Below are 15633 nucleotides of genomic sequence, written 5' to 3' on the forward strand. Positions count from 1 at the left end.
GCAGAAATACCTCTTAGACAAGACACATGATCATATTTTGAGCATCCCATCCAGTCCGGTCCAGGCCAATTGAATCAAACCCACCCAACTCCAAAGCCAACTCCAAGCCCAAAATGCAATATATGATAATCCTAGATCGTGCAAATGTAACAACCAATAATACAGATCAGCCCATCGAGTCAAAATTATCTCTCCAAGCCAGCAGAGAGACAAAGACAGACAGGGATGCAAGTAGCGTAGCGATATATCCAAAAAAGGTATCGCAAGTCAAGTCAAGAATATATCTGACAATACCCAAACACGAAAAATAGAGGTGGAGATCACTCAAGGTAGTTATTACACCTCACTTGAATAAGATTCTCTCCGTTCTCACTCAGAACCAGGGCGGTCAGTTCACCGCCCCGCACACATCCGGTATCGATACCTTTGGTGTAGGTAGTGATGTCGAGGGACTTTTCCGAGTCGTGGCCGTAGATGACGGTCGTGGTGTGGGATTTTGCTTCCTCAAGATCGGCGTTCTTTAGACCCGAGTAGGTGGTGTAGGTGGTGGATTGGTGTTTGTTGAAGAGCTGGAATAGTGGTTAGTTTTATCCCAAATATTCTGTGGGTTTAGGGGAGGGGCGAACCTTGGTCCATCTGATCCCATCACGCTCTGAACTAGGCAGATGCGTCTCCAAATCGATGCTCAGCATGTTCATCACGCTGTACGGATCCTGCTTCTCTAGCTCCACACCCGGGACCAATCCGCCGTGTACCACTGCAACTTGGCCGAGATTGGGCACCTGGCCGAGATCCAAAATCACCGGGCATGCGTCCAGCCAGTCAGCCTGTTCGTCTGTCAATGCGCGCGCGAGATCGCGCTCCCGCTTCGCTTGATCCGTGGACTGGCCGTCGAGGTACTCATCGGTGGAGTGATCGTTCAACGTCTGTGCTTCGACCATGTCATGGCGGAGGACCAAAACGCGGTCTTCGTCGTTTCCGCGAACACAAGATGCGGAGTAGTTCCGGGCAAGTTCGACGACGTCGATGCTCTCGGGGCCGCGACTGATCATGTTTCCGGTGAAAACGAGGTGGTCGTTGGTGGGATTGAAGAGGAGCTCTTCGAGAAGGCGGTCCACTACCATGACATGTTAGATCCATCCCTACGGCACGACAACAAGGGGAAGAAAGAACATACACTCCGCTTTACACCCCTGCACATCACCCACGACAATCAAGCGCTTCTCCCCCGTGGGGATCAGTCCCTCATCCAATGTCCCCAATTGCACGATATTATCAAAATTCGGTAACGCGTTCGTCCCGAACCACCCCCCAACCTCCTCCTTCACCTCCGGGTCCAAGGCCCGCAACAACTCCGCATGTTCCTCCAGCCGCGGAGAGAGGAAATACACCCACCCCACCGTACACGTGATCACGAGCATCAGGTACACGACGACATAGCGGCGGAAGCGCGGAGCGGTGACGATGGACATGACCAGCTGCATGCATCTGGCGGGGTCGGACGGTTCGTCCGGGGGATGGGTGTATTTGTTGCTGAATTGCCAGTCATTGCGCACGTAATCGATCAAGGGCCGGGTGTAGCGCTTGATGCGTTGGGACGGGGGGTGGGGAGAGAAGCGGCTGTCGTCGGAGTCGGAGGAGTATTCAAGGCTTTCGGTGTCGTGATAAGTGGCCATGATGGGTGGTTGAGCGAGTGTGCTGTGAAGTGAAGGGAGGGGATGCTGGAGGTGGTATGGGGGGATGGATAAACAACAGAAAACAGAAAAAAGGAAAATCGCGACGATCGGAAGGGATCGTCGACACGGCTTTGAGGTGGAAGAACAGCCAGCGTCCGGCCCATCAGAGCACGAAAGAGAAAGAGAGGAGCCCCAGGCTGTGGAATGTCGACGGGGAAGGTTTCCCGTCTTGTGACGCCTTACTCGAAACAGGTTTCATTCCCCCGTGCCACCATCCCTGCCGCTAGCCAGACTGGGTTAGTCTGGGATCCCGTCCCTCAGGCCCATGCGCCACTAAGCCCGGACAGGTTAGCGGCTGCTATTACGAGTGGGCGCGTACTCGTCAGGGTCGTGTTCTATATATACCCAACTATTTTTTTTATCCCCAGTTTAGTGGACAGCCCTTCTATATTGTACATGGATTGGCATACATCATCGCGTTAGCATCGCCGGGTCGTTACCGATATTGCTCGTGGAATTCCATCTCCTGTTGGCGCTTTTGCACCAGTTCAATCGTCTTCGCGTCGTAAAGCTCCTCCGCCTTCTTGCCGCCCAGAAGCACTTCCTTTTCATGGCGGGTGGCCTCGTCCTTGGTCATGCAAACCAAATCCTTCAACTGCAGCGGAACGAATGTTTGGCCATCCTTCATCCATTCCGGATCGGGGCCAAAGCCTCGCTCCGGTCGCGCCCAAGGCACGAGACTGACCCGACTGGGCAGGCCACTGACCGCACTCTTGCCCCGCCAGATCTCATCGACCAGATATCCCACATCATCTTTGCTGATGGGAAGGCGAAGCCCAACCAGGCTGGGGCCGTACTCCGCTCTGGCCAAGCGCTCTAGCGTGCCCTGCAATGCCGCCAAGACTCCATCGTACAACTTGTCGCGGCCCTTTCCGCCTACGCTGTAGTCCATCGGATAAGCGGCAATATCGCAGATGACGTGATTCGCCACGGTGTAGCCAAACACCGCCGGCATCGTGCCCAGCACAGGGAGGATTCGCGCCCGGAAGTCAGGCAAGACACTTAACTCCCCGACTTGGCCTTTGCTGAACTCGGCGTCTGCCAAGGGCAGGAGAGTCGCCTTACCAGGCCCGGGCTTCTCGGTGGAGAACACGACAGGGATGCCGGTGTTCACTCCCAACAGCTTCAGGCGCCGACGAGTGCTCCGCGACAGGGGGTCATCTGTGCTGAGTGAGATGTCCCCGACCGTAACGCGCGTAGGGTCTGACTTGCATCCTGCCCCCATCGCCGAGATCACGGGGATCGAATGCGAGTGGCAGTAGTGGAGGAGTTCCACCTTGGACGTAATGTTGTCGATGCAGTCCAGCACATAGTCGGGTTTGCGCCCTTTGTCGTTGTCATCCCACGTCCACGGCGCAAGGAGCTCATCGGCCACCGATCCTCCGAAGAGCTCGTTCCGGCAGTCGAACTTGACCCACGGTGTGATCTGCTCCAATCTCTTGCGGATGCAATGCACCTTTGGCGTTCCGACGTCGGCGAGGGTTGCGAGCGCGTGTCGGTTCAACGAAGACAGTGTAACCTGATCGAAGTCGATCAGACGGATCTTGGACACGCCCGAGCGAGCAAGAGATGCCACCGCATGCGACCCGACTCCTCCACATCCGACCACGATTATGTATGACGACCGGAGCTTCGCGAGGCCCTCATCGGATAGGAAGACACGGTTTCGAGCGAGTTGTTCGAGGATGAGCTCTACAGTTCGTTAGCCAGACATCTAACAATAATCGCGCAGTTGTATGAAAATACCATCATCGTAGTCTCCTTCCTGCGCCCTCCGAGCAAGAGCCGCGCTGCGCTCATCCTCCTTGCTCAGCTGTGCTGCGGCCGCGACGCCGTATTCTGTGAGCTTATCTCATTAGCTGACATCACCACGCCTCCGAGAAAAAAAGATACCTTCTCCGCATGATGTTGACCGTCAATGTCCGGAATGGACGCCTTGAGTCGCTGTACCGCTTCCTTTCTCTTGAATGCCTGGTAACCGAAGATTGCACCCGCGACCGCAGCCCCGGAGATCACCGCGGTAGCAGCTAGTTGAGTCTGGTGCGAGCTACCGTGGCGCTGAATCCAAGACGCCATTTTCCCCTCCTCTTCTCTATGCGGATTGAAATTGCAGTGGCGACTTCGATTAAACAGTCGCGGGGATCTATCACAGTTAGAAGTGAATTTCACATCAATCAAGACAGCTGATAAAGGTCGCCAATGACAAAAATTCACCGAGAGAAGAACATACCATAACCAAGCAAAGCAGCGAGCGAGAACCTGAAAACGAGCGTTACGTATTTCCAGTCGCAGTGGGACGGCGGCCAGGGTCACGTGCGCCCCGCGTCTGCTACAAAACCACGCGCCGCCGCGCTGCATCGATCCGTAATCATCTCTAATGCGAGATCAAATCTCCTAATCTCAATGACGATAACATCACACAAGAGCTTTCTCAAGACACACTGGATGAATAATATCTCAGGCAGTGGACTTTATCCTTTGAGTGATCGAATGGAAGAAGACATTGACCAGGTGTGGGTGATTGAGATTGAACAGAGATCTAAGAGATTATGAGGGATCCTCCTATCACTATCACTATCAAGTGTTCTATCTTCTCATGTTGTGGATAGCCTTGATTTGCTCATTCATCTATCCTTTTCTGACGAGGAATATGCTATCGTCTGCACTAACCATCTCCCTCTATCATACCACCCTTCATCCCAAACACATCCCTTATTCCAACTCCGCCAATGATGACATTTCCAATCTAGCACACTCCGAGACCTATCTCACTGCTCCACCTGTTCGCCTCACCAAAGGTAACGATGTCGAGCATGTCAATGAAGAGTGATATAATGGTAGTTTTCAATCTGATGGCATACCTCCCTCCACTCATTTCCACTCCCCTCTCTTCCCCTTTCTCCCATGTTGACGAATACCCAAACTGGGAGATAGTGCTAACATTGCTCGATATCAAAATACCTGATGCGAGATTAACGACAACTTGCTTGCATGATACATGACTTCATCGTGATGTAGATGATGTTGTGTTGTGTTGTCTTTATATATAGAACTCACTTGCCCACAAGTCTTATGCAAGGGAGACAAAGAGGGGATGGAAGGGAAGGGAAAAGGACAAGACAGCCCAATGACGAACCCGAATCAAAAGCCAAATTTGTATGGTATCCGGCCTACACGTGCACTATGCACCATCCATTGCCTGGAAACCGGTGAGAACCTGAGAGCTAATCTGAGGGCTGTCTTATGGGATTGGGCTATTTGAGTGGTTGTGATATGGCCATAGATATAGCGAGGGTGGAATTATGCTAGTCTATAATACAATATTGTTTTCGAAGCCTGAAGACCGGTATGCATGAGCATTCATCAAAGCAAGCCATCTATACTTCGTATATAATTCGGTAATCATGAAGATACAGTCCGGTGGATTGAGGGTATCGCTGTTCTATAGTGTAGGGCACTCTCAACAAGGGAGAGTTATACTTCGTGCAAGTTATGATGACTGGTAAAATCGGTATGTTTTAGTAGTTTTTGCCAGACGTGTATGGCAGACTCCCAATGGATGAGGTGGCACAAAGAGATATGCTGAGAACAGTAGTTTATTTCATAGAGAGAGATCTATATGCAATAGTAGAACACTATGTTCCCAAAGCAGCCGGTGTGATCGTATGATTGGTGCTAATGTTGATCGCGGCCGCATACATGCACCGGTCATTATCACCACAATTGGCGTGAAAGACCATCCTCGTCCCATCTACAGATGCAGTCGCTCCCCCAGGAGACTCGAGCCCAAAGTCTCCAGATCTGAACAACGGCCGTTCAGCTCTGATGTATGGTCCACGGAGAGATGTCGACCATGCGTACTTCACGTCGTACTTGGGCGATGTGTAGCAGTGGGATGAAAAGAACAGATAGTACACGCCCTGGTCGGTTCGGATGATATCTGGGGCTTCCACCAAAGGCCCATCAACCTTTTCGTTGGTCAGGATCTCAACCGGGTCGCCAACCGGAGTAACCCCGTCTTTCTGCAGCTGCTGGAGCAGGATTGGCGTCGCAACAATGGGTTTGTTGCCGTTGTTGCAGTCTCCTCCGTGTCCGATGCTGTTGCCATCGGCCTTGTAAACCACGTAGAGAGTTCCGTCGACATCTTTAAAAGGAGCCGGGTCAATCGCGCCGCCTTGGTCTCGGGGGCAGGCGAGAGTTTGGTTGCGTGGCACATAAGGTCCCAAGGGATTTGTTCCATTGGAAACTGCGACGCCGACGCAGTGGTGGCGTAGCCAGTCTTTTAGTTCGCCCGAGTAGTAAAGGACAAATCGGCCGTCTTCCTACGGCGTTGTTAGTGGTAGTTGGTTCGGATGCGGCCCGACTCACCCGTTGAATTACGTCCGGAGCGTAGTGATCGACGTTCGTTTCCCAGCTGCTCAGTATCGGCAATGCGTCGTATCCCTGCCGTCGGGTCCAAGTGGTGAAATTCGGCGATGTAGCTACCGGGACATGGGGAACGTTGGCATTGGTACCATATGCATACCACGTGCCATTCACATGGACCAAGCCAGGATCGGGAAAATCATCCACCACGCGGATTGGGCGATTGGATTGATTGTGGTAGCTGGGGTCATCAGACGAGCTTCCATCGTCCAGAAGGACTACCGGAACAGCTATCACCACGACAATAATGGCTACACCCAGAAAAATCATGATCACCAGCAATACTACCCTCTTCCGCGTCCAGATCATAGAGGCTCTGGTGCCTTGTTCCTCTGGACTAGGCAGCTTCGCTGGTGATATACCCTCATCGGTGCCTTCATTGGGGCCAGACTGGATCCATGTTGTGGGTAAGCTCTTGTCGCGGCTCAGGATTGAGCGTATGCGATTCATGACATCTACCTGCACCTCTTCCGCGATGTGACATCTGCCACGCGAACCAGGGAAAGTGTCCTAGCAGGGTGTCATCCGTCTGTGTCGGATGTCAGAGTCGAGGGTAAGCTATCTGAGCCAATAGGAGAAGTCATTAGGATGACTGAGGTCTAGGCCCATGATAACGGACGCACCAAGAGGGGCAGAAGCCTGTGGTGACAACCTGGATAGTAAGCACGCAAGCCATTGTGAAACCGACCGAGCTAGACGCCAATCTGGCCATTCCTAAGGCGTCAATGGTCGGGGCGATCAGCCACCATCGACCGTACTGCTGTCAGCGCTTCTCATCGGCCAGCCAGTCTCACGTCCGGGGTCATGATAGTATTGTTTGCAATGGCGGTATGGAAAGCCAGAGGATTCCCTTTTATGGCTGCAACGAAGGGATTCCACTGGTGAACAGTAGATAGTCATGGACACGCCGTAGCCATCTCGGTGATCGGATCATTGGCATTGATCTGCAACAGGTTTATTGGTTGCTCACAAAGTCAGTACCTTGGATCGCCTCACATTCAGATACAACCACAGCTCGCTTCCATGTAGCTCGGGCAGAAAACAGGGTGCAAGGTTTCATTCAATCAAAGAGTGGTAAGGACTCAGGTAGCATCCAGGAACCGATCGGTTGGATGATGTCTAACCGTATCTGGAAATTAATGGGGCTGACAGCTTTCCGCAGCCATTCAGCGCTCGGGAGCTCCCTGTGTTATGTGTGACAGCAGATGGTCGGTACTACTCCGTACTACCTGCCTGGATGTTGTTTCCACCACAGCTGGTGAATGGGAAGGAAAGTACACCTCGTATTTTGGGCGAGTCAGAAGAACCTACCTGCTGATGTTCGGATAATAGAAGAGCTCTTCTGTCCTTTTCCGTAGTATCTCTCTTTGTCTATTTCCGTTCCCCCACCTCCCTGGAATTATGTACCAAGGATAATGAACCTTAGCACCTTCGATTCGATGCAGCCGGTACACTCAGTATATGTAGCAAAGATACGATGTACGGAGTACAATAAAACTATTTACGAAAAAGCCACGGCCTGGCAAAGATTGCTTCTAGAGGTGGTCTTGCCAACACTTCTACCTCTAATCAGCTCAAAGCATCATCCGTTGCGTACCCACTTAGACCTAGATCTCCAACATATCTCGTTCTACTGGCAGTCTCCTTCTGAAAAGCTATCTCCTCTGAATTCAATTGCTAGAAAGCTCATGGAACAATAAGTGGCAATCGGCTACAGCCATATTGCTCTTGATGCCGCGCGAGAAAAGTGATGGACAGGCTGACTATAAAAACCAAGTAATGTCTGCAACTTCGCTTAGCTCGATGGCTGGCGTCTGGTAAACTCCAGCGTCTGCACGTCTTCTAAGCCGAGAGTGAGCAGTTGAAATTGAACCTTCAGAGCCTAGGACGTTAGAATTATCGAAGGATGTATCATTACCGTCGTCATAATCACCATCGTCGGTGTCTTCTGCGGCCGTAGACAACGCGGAAACCTGATTTATTTTCCAAGACATATCCCCCAGCACCAAGCCCGGTAAAGGGTGAGTATTCGGGTTTGTTGTCGCAAGAACGGATTATGCCCATCTATCTGTGCGCAAATATACCTGATGACTCGTTCAGACCTGTGGGCTACAATGAAACTCTGGTGAGATCCACCTTGTCGATCCGTGCATGAGGCTCCCGCAGCGATCAATGGAACTCTATCTCTTAGTTCCCATGGATCTTGAGTTGCACGTAAAGGTTTCAAAGGACAAAATCCTCTTGACCACGCTGTGTGGAATAAGGTGACAAGCAAATCAAATTCGACGGAATGGAGAATCCCGATAAATGGCTTTACGCCAACGCACGACACATGCTTTCCATTGAAGAACAAAGACAAGAGACCTCGAAATCAGGTCGGTTGGTGCTCTCGTTTTAGTAAATAATGGGAGAATATGTGACAGACTTGGACATCTCAAAACCCAGCTATAACGCACTTGTTCCATCACGAGCTTTCGCTATTATTCTCTTGCAGACGGGGAACGAGGTACGCTGGGGCATGCTGAGAATCGGAGACTGTGTTGGCTTTAATGACGAATTGTCTCTGGGTGGAGCTTGGCGCCATATCCGGGAATGGCATCGAAGGTCTCTTTGAATATCGAAGAGAGTATTGTCGCAGATTTCACTTCTGTGACGAAAATCGCGAGCACCTCCAAATTACTGACTTGGAGATACACCCAAGAAGTGGAGACCGTGGACGTTCCAAGGCCGAGTTCAGCCCTCGTGTGACCTTTATTACTATTCCATCTAGCAGTCTTTACCTTTTCGCGGATGTCATGGAGTTCGTGGAGATGGGCATATCACAGGCTGCGGTGTCTTCCGACCCATCTTCACAAGCACATCTTCACAAGCACATCTTCACAAGCACATCTTCACAAGCACATCTTCACAAGCACATCTTCACAAGCACATCTTCACAGGCATAACTTCACGGGCATAACTTCACGGGCATAACTTCACGGGCATAACTTCACGGGCATAATCCGCGCCTGCATCTAGGTAATTTACTACATGGCCTTGGTGAAGAGACAGGGATCATGGTGAAAGGGTAGACCATATCTGAAAGGGCAATGGTTGGAACAGCACAATGCGAGTTGCTGCTATCAGCGAGGTTCTAGGAAACATCAACGCGCCTGAGGAACGCACAGACCCGAGGCCCTCAATAACGAGTGGGCAGCTCTTCCTGACACCGCTGAAGACCCCGGAGTAATCCGCACAAACATCATTAAGATAGCTTTTGAAAGTTGTTGTAGTGTGCCATATGATTATCTACGTCCAGAATCGACCTGAAACAATTGGCTAGGCCGAGTCATGCAAGTGTCACTCTCAGGCCGAGTTGGCCCCTGTCCGCGTCGTCGACTAAGCGCCGAAGCCAAGTCGGCCTGCAGAGGCCGGCTCAGCGTATGACGCGGCTTCATCGTGCTGACGCAGTGCCCACTTTCGCACTACGTAAACCGTTTCCTCTTCCGAAGGCCTGAGGTGCCAGTCGCGATGTAGAAGGAGAAACAGATTTCCAGGAAGTACTCCGTAGAAGTAACCTTATCTGAGCAGGGACTCGTGGGATCTAGACCACATAGTGGACCTGGGTGTCCCTGAAATGGTTGCGATCAAGGCCGAAAACGGCGACACGGCAGATGATGGCGGGGGGGGGGGGGGGGGGGGGCAATACCACCTCGCATGCGAAGTTTATCGGAACTAAGCCATCATGGATCAACCGTGTCAGATGAGAAGGTGAGACAAGCCGTGGTGCCAAGGGGAACTGCACAAGTGCCACAACCTCCTCCATCAATCAAGCCGACGGCCGATCCTGTCCCGTTCCGGAGGGGAAACGGGGGTGGATGGTGGATGCCAACGTCGCAAAGCCAATGCTGGGTGTTGAGAGGAACTGGTGGACTCCACGGCCATCTTCCGTGGCCCTGCTAGAATTCGCGACGCGTTGCCTGGGTCGGAAGTGATGAACTTAAAATGCCGGAGTGCAGCCCCTGACGGTTCCAACTTCCAATATGAAAGGGTTGAAATTGAACGGGCAAATGCTTATCAGCCGATGCGCCCGCCGTCTGACGCCACCAACTCGCCGTCGTCACTCGGCCCACTGCTAGGCTGAGCTCAATCTTTCTTTCTTCGGCCTCGTTTTCCCTCAGCACCATCTGGCCTTTTCTCCTCCGGTGCTTTGTTCCTGCTCGGCTGCTCTGCCAGAAAGCAACCCCTCGCTGCAAAGCAGCTCCGCCATCCCCCTGACCGGTCAATTGTCGTCAATTTGTTTACGGAGCACCGGCTATAGCGACCGCGCAACCCCCGAACTTTGCCGCTCTTACGAACCACCCACAATTCTCTCCGTCGCATCCTCGCAGGAAACAGATATGCCTGATTTCTGATACCATTATCGAAGACACGCACTTGGACACAAAATTATACCGGGATCTGGTGACGTCGTTGCCTGGCTTTGATCTGCTTTGATCGTCGGCGGAGGTTGCGGAGAACCGGTAGCGATCCTACATTCGTTCAGCTGCATGCCAGCTCATTGCTCTTGTGCGACAATTCAACGGATTTACGATCTCCTCCATATTTCATAGCGATGCTCACCTTTCGGAAGTCGCTATTTGCGGCTATCCTGTTGATCACCTTCATCGTCTACCTCCGATCCTCGCACTCCGCCTCTTCTCTTCCGTCTCCGGATTCCGTCTCCGCAGGACACACCTACGATGACGATCCAGCAAAGGGTGACCAAAATGGTGGAAACAAGGACACCGTACAACAGGTACCGCTGATACCCCCACCGACCGCCCCCTTGCGCGATCGCTTGCGCTACCATTTCCCTTACGACCTGGAAGCCAAGTTTCCTGCATACATCTGGCAAACTTGGAAGTATGCGCCGTCGTCGATGTTCTTTAGCGAAAGTCTCCGTGACCCAGAGTCGAGCTGGTCCGAGCTGCATCCCGGATTTGTTCACGAGGTTATTCCGGATGATACACAGCGCCACCTGATCAAATATCTGTTCGGTGCCGTCCCTGATGTGTATGAGGCTTATGATTCCATGCCCTTGCCCGTCTTGAAGGCCGACTTCTTTCGCTACTTGATTCTCCTAGCGCGTGGTGGAATTTACAGCGATATCGATACGACGGCCCTGAAGCCCGCGTCCGACTGGCTACCGTCGGAGCTTGACTTGGCTACTGTTGGGGCGGTGGTTGGCATCGAGGCGGATCCTGACCGTCCCGACTGGCATGACTGGTATGCGCGCCGCATTCAGTTCTGTCAGTGGACCCTCCAATCCAAACCGGGACACCCGATCATGCGCGATATCGTGGCATACATCACCGAGGAGACTCTGCGGATGAAGAAGGCAGGGATCCTCAAGGTTGGCAAGATGGATAAGACCGTCATGGAGTACACTGGCCCGGGCGCTTGGACGGATGCCGTTTTCCGGTACTTCAACAACCCAGACTACTTCAACATTGAACCCGGCTCCACCTTGAATGTGACCTATGAAGATTTCACGAACCAGCAAGGGTATAAGAAGGTGGGAGATGTGGTGGTTTTGCCCATCACTAGCTTCAGTCCCGGCGTGCACCAAATGGGCGCTGGGGATATCGATGACCCCATGGCGTTTGTCAAACATCACTTTGGAGGTATTACATCCGATTCTTCAAAGCTGGTATAGAGGCTGACATTTACTAGGCACCTGGAAGGACGACCCATCTCTATAAACTCCTACAAATTACCTCTACACCGCAATTCCGCAACGTTCAATGACTTGATGCGACAACTGAGTCTCACGCACATTGAATCACTACCACATATACACGACAAAGTGCTTCATTCGGTGGTATATCATGAGGCTCTTCCAGCTTGCCTCGGACGAATATACCCACAATCAAGGACACTTTCCCATGACTCCGTGCGTGGCAACCCAGCATCCATATACCTCCCGTCCTCTATGCCCCGGCGGCCATTCAAGTCAGCCACTTCGGCCTTAATCCCGACATCTTTTGCTCATCCGAGCCACCCTGATCACGTTACCAGCAACAGTGACATGTCGCACATCGGCTTACGAATCACGGCTCAACTTTGCTCGTCTTTTGATGACAAGCAATGCGAACTCTTGCTTTACATTTTTTTTTTTTTTTTTACAAATGATACCGCCGCATATCCCGCGGAACGTTTCGTGTCTTCTTCTCTGTGTTCATATAGATAGCCTATATTTTAGTGTTTGGATCAAAAGTGACGAGAATCTAATACCCACAGGCTGGAAATGAAGAACAGTCTGTCTCAAGCATGCCCTCCCCTTGTCTACCTTTTACCATCAGCAAGTAATAGAGTAACCCCCACGCCCCCCTTCCTGCTTCCTTTCCAACTTCTCAACTTATCAACACCCCCTCCCCAAACCCAAATCGAACACTTAACTAAGAAACTCCTACCCCATCATACGAACCCTCCCATAAATACTTCACCCAAGAACAAAACACACATACATAAATACAACCTAGTGTATCCCCATCATCTCTAAATATATCATATTGTATTTTATCCACCCCAACCCGAGGCAATAGATCCCTAAAGCGACTGCTCATCCCACCCTGTCATACATAACAAGGCTTTTGTTTCCCCCGAGAGTGAATCTATCTCTGAAAGTTGGGAAACGGAATGATATGGGCGAATTCGTATATTCAGGTGGATCAGGATGTATTTCATTCTACAAGAGAGACTGGCTAGGTTGGGTTGGGCCTGGGCTTGGGCTTAAGCTTGATATATGTATGCTGGTGGGGAGAGAGAAGGAAATGTAATTGGTAATGAGCACGTCTCATTGACTCTTATCGATGAGTTGGCTGTTCTCTGTTAACTTTGCCAATTGGCAAAGAGGAGGTTTTAGTAGTATTTGTTCTGGGGTATTAGCTGATTCTGGTTGAGCCGATTGGTGGGATATATTCAGTTTTGACTCGTACGAGGTGTTGCTTATGGGTTTGGATACATACGATATTCAGATTCAAGTGCTAGTTGCTGGTATTGCTTACTAGGATAGGATATAGATTCGAGTTACAAACGGAATCATATTGCACGAACATGCTATCGTAAACATCATGACACAATCTAGCTAAAAGGAACATTTCTCGTCGTCACAGAGTGGTACGTTGCCACCGGGAATCAATAGGATAGACTTCAGCATAACGCTCAGTCAGCGTTATTAGCACAGGTCCAAACAGCGCTGTTGCTGTCTTGGCTGATTGCGTCACCGGACACATATAGTCCCATGCCGCACTGTGATACTGTTAGTATGTATCATCGAGGAATGTCGTGGAGACATACGATTGCGATGGCCATAGCCAGGATGAACAGATTGGCTAGGCTTAGAAGGATCTTTTTGGTTGATGCGAACCATGAGCCCTTGTTCAGGACAAACCAGAATATCGCGGGGAATCCGTCTGAGTTTGGTTAGTGTTTTTCTTATGAAGTAATGTGGTGGGCTGAGACTCACAAGCAAACCAGCAGCCGAACAGCGCAGTCTACAGTTTGGATTAGTATAGATAATGTGCGATGGAAGAGAAACCACATACGATTAGGCTCAGTAGATTGTTGAAGACAGGAATCGACTCGGCAATCACCCATGCAACGATCCACGAAACAACACCAATAGCGACCCACGACCCGATGGAAAGCAAGCTCCGCTCGTGCATGCGTTCCGAGCCACGGAATAAGCGGACGTAAACATACTTGCTGGCAACATGGCCGTTGACGATTCCGGCGATGAGAACCTAAACCCTTGAGTCAGTGGGGCTCCACCGGAGACTGGATGACATACAGTGGGGATGGCTAGGCCGTAGGCTACTTTCTTCATGAGGTGACCTGCAGAGCCCAGGGCGGGCGACTGGACGTCCTGACCAACAAAGCGATAGATCACTACCGCACTGGCTATGTATAGTGATGTGTCGATTACTTGGAGCACCGAGATAGACTTAGTGAAGTCTCGCGGTTTGTCCATCTCGGAAATGAACCCGAAGAAGGAGGCATGTCCCACTATCAATTACCGTATCGTCAGTAAAGTTTTATCGAGGGATTATTGATCGAGAGACTTACCATATGCAAAGAAGAGGTTGCTGACGGCCAAGAATTCTTTGTTAAAGCTGAGATGGGTTGTCACAGCAAGGGGAATTGAGCCCTTATACTCCACACCCACCGCGATCATTGTGGCTACCGTGGCTGCCACGATGCTGAGAAAAGCTGAAGATAGATTAGTTAGGTCGATGCCACTTTGATCTGTCAGGTATGAGCTGATGTCCCTTACATGCAAAAGACATCCAGTATACGTTGCCCATCGTGCGTGGTAGGGCTCCAATGCAACTGACCACCAACGCGATGACACCAAAGACAATTGTACAGGTGCCATGGTCGGTGATAGTGTTCATCAGGACCGTAAAGGTCAATACATGGCTAGCCATGACAAATATCAAGAAAAGTAGTTGGCCAATACCAAGCAGTTCACGTCCGAATCGACCCATAATAACCTCACCGGCGTCGCCCATGCTATGAATATGCGGGTATCGTAGTTTGAACTGACAAATCACGTAGGCAGTGTACCATGAGATACCAGATATTCCACAGAGCAAGATGATCGATCTAGGGCTCTTAGCCTTCAATCCCTCCAGTCAACGAGCAACTTACGGGACAAAACCTAGCGTTGCAAAAGCGGATGGAAGGGATAGGATTCCTATGGAGACATTCTCGGCGACCATGACTGTTGATATCGAGGATTAGAGTCCAGCCTATGATAGCTGGTTGGACCAAGGTAAAGCTCACGTATTCCACACTGCCTGTGTGGTAGACAGAGAGGTCAGATATAGGGCCGGTGTACTCGAGGATAGGGGATGGAACCTACCACCAACCCAGCGTACGATATTTCACCTCCGCAAACTCCTCGTTTCCAAAGGGATCCTCTTCTTCGGGGCTATGATCTAGATGTCTCTTTTTTTCCTCATCCTCTGGCACGTATCCATAGGTATTGGTGTCATGAATCTCTGTGAGATCTCTAGGCTCGATTGTGGAAGACATCTTCTGAATAGGATCGAATGACCGAACAAGTATATTGACTATGGTATGAGAGTATCGAGACTTGAGTAGGTGGATTCACTCAAGGAGGAAGGTGAACAAGCCCGACAGGTCAGATTGAGAATATCTGGTCTATTTGAGCCAGTCGACTAGCCCTTCGTAATCCGGTCGACCAAGGAGGCAGTCGACTTGCGGATGCCTGAGGCATTAGCGATAATGCATTCTTTATGGACATAGCCGACCAATACTTACCGTTTCTCGGTTATCCGTCTACCTCCTATTGGCATGACGTATTCCTATCTCTGCACTTGACCTATTGGTACCAAAAGACAGATTACCGATAATGACTCCTCGTGAGACTTTGTTCCGCAGCGGAAGCTCGTGGATAGATAGGACGGCGCCATGGTCTGATTGG

At 51.0% G+C, this 15633-nt stretch overlaps 6 protein-coding genes across 6 annotated transcripts; 2 read left to right on the plus strand and 4 right to left on the minus strand.

Moving 5' to 3' along the window:
• Window positions 1-58: 58 nt before the first annotated feature.
• BO80DRAFT_233 (putative serine/threonine-protein phosphatase) lies at window positions 59-1893 on the minus strand. The gene is made up of 3 exons (XM_025714487.1): window positions 1178-1893; window positions 627-1117; window positions 59-569 (listed from the first exon to the last, which is right to left on the minus strand). The coding sequence occupies exons 1-3, from the start codon at window positions 1674-1676 to the stop codon at window positions 321-323; spliced, it is 1239 nt and encodes a 412-aa protein (XP_025580377.1). The 5' UTR covers window positions 1677-1893; the 3' UTR covers window positions 59-320.
• A 141-nt stretch (window positions 1894-2034) lies between these two features.
• On the minus strand, window positions 2035-3952 carry BO80DRAFT_395423 (tRNA threonylcarbamoyladenosine dehydratase). Its single transcript, XM_025717312.1, has 3 exons — window positions 3630-3952; window positions 3483-3582; window positions 2035-3428 (listed from the first exon to the last, which is right to left on the minus strand). The coding sequence occupies exons 1-3, from the start codon at window positions 3810-3812 to the stop codon at window positions 2173-2175; spliced, it is 1539 nt and encodes a 512-aa protein (XP_025580378.1). The 5' UTR covers window positions 3813-3952; the 3' UTR covers window positions 2035-2172.
• Window positions 3953-5371: 1419 nt separating this feature from the next.
• On the minus strand, window positions 5372-6803 carry BO80DRAFT_395426 (glycoside hydrolase family 43 protein; the record flags this gene model as incomplete). Its single annotated transcript, XM_025717313.1, has 2 exons — window positions 6105-6803; window positions 5372-6058 (listed from the first exon to the last, which is right to left on the minus strand). The coding sequence occupies exons 1-2, from the start codon at window positions 6609-6611 to the stop codon at window positions 5372-5374; spliced, it is 1194 nt and encodes a 397-aa protein (XP_025580379.1). The 5' UTR covers window positions 6612-6803.
• Window positions 6804-8451: 1648 nt separating this feature from the next.
• Window positions 8452-9106, plus strand: BO80DRAFT_430437 (uncharacterized protein; the record flags this gene model as incomplete). Its single annotated transcript, XM_025720703.1, has 3 exons — window positions 8452-8536; window positions 8585-8667; window positions 8735-9106. 3 exons carry the CDS (start codon window positions 8452-8454, stop codon window positions 9104-9106), a joined length of 540 nt encoding a protein of 179 aa, XP_025580380.1.
• Window positions 9107-10639: 1533 nt separating this feature from the next.
• BO80DRAFT_311 (glycosyltransferase family 32 protein) lies at window positions 10640-12072 on the plus strand. The gene is made up of 2 exons (XM_025715044.1): window positions 10640-11806; window positions 11856-12072. Exons 1-2 carry the CDS (start codon window positions 10756-10758, stop codon window positions 11882-11884), a joined length of 1080 nt encoding a protein of 359 aa, XP_025580381.1. The 5' UTR covers window positions 10640-10755; the 3' UTR covers window positions 11885-12072.
• A 1274-nt stretch (window positions 12073-13346) lies between these two features.
• Window positions 13347-15407, minus strand: BO80DRAFT_460314 (uncharacterized protein; the record flags this gene model as incomplete). Its single annotated transcript, XM_025722385.1, has 10 exons — window positions 15049-15407; window positions 14970-14983; window positions 14835-14907; window positions 14458-14789; window positions 14250-14393; window positions 13975-14189; window positions 13730-13927; window positions 13651-13678; window positions 13482-13597; window positions 13347-13433 (listed from the first exon to the last, which is right to left on the minus strand). Exons 1-10 carry the CDS (start codon window positions 15219-15221, stop codon window positions 13347-13349), a joined length of 1380 nt encoding a protein of 459 aa, XP_025580382.1. The 5' UTR covers window positions 15222-15407.
• Between the last annotated feature and the right edge of the window lie 226 nt (window positions 15408-15633).

This window comes from Aspergillus ibericus, assembly GCF_003184845.1.
Source record: "Aspergillus ibericus CBS 121593 unplaced genomic scaffold BO80scaffold_1, whole genome shotgun sequence".
Classification (NCBI taxonomy): Eukaryota; Fungi; Ascomycota; class Eurotiomycetes; order Eurotiales; family Aspergillaceae; genus Aspergillus; species Aspergillus ibericus.

What these genes read in the sequence shown, in the direction of transcription:
- BO80DRAFT_233 (XM_025714487.1), bottom strand. Translation starts at nt 1,676, where the DNA reads ATGGCCACTTATCACGACACCGAAAGCCTTGAATACTCCTCCGACTCC. An exon ending in GCAGGGGTGTAAAGCGGAGT is followed by an intron (nt 1,118 to 1,177) that starts GTATGTTCTTTC and finishes ATGTCATGGTAG; the next exon opens with TGGACCGCCTTCTCGAAGAG. An exon ending in ATGGGATCAGATGGACCAAG is followed by an intron (nt 570 to 626) that starts GTTCGCCCCTCC and finishes CCACTATTCCAG; the next exon opens with CTCTTCAACAAACACCAATC.
- BO80DRAFT_395423 (XM_025717312.1), bottom strand. Translation starts at nt 3,812, where the DNA reads ATGGCGTCTTGGATTCAGCGCCACGGTAGCTCGCACCAGACTCAACTA. An exon ending in GTCAACATCATGCGGAGAAG is followed by an intron (nt 3,583 to 3,629) that starts GTATCTTTTTTT and finishes TAATGAGATAAG; the next exon opens with CTCACAGAATACGGCGTCGC. An exon ending in GGAAGGAGACTACGATGATG is followed by an intron (nt 3,429 to 3,482) that starts GTATTTTCATAC and finishes AACGAACTGTAG; the next exon opens with AGCTCATCCTCGAACAACTC.
- BO80DRAFT_311 (XM_025715044.1), top strand. Translation starts at nt 10,756, where the DNA reads ATGCTCACCTTTCGGAAGTCGCTATTTGCGGCTATCCTGTTGATCACC. An exon ending in TGTCAAACATCACTTTGGAG is followed by an intron (nt 11,807 to 11,855) that starts GTATTACATCCG and finishes GACATTTACTAG; the next exon opens with GCACCTGGAAGGACGACCCA.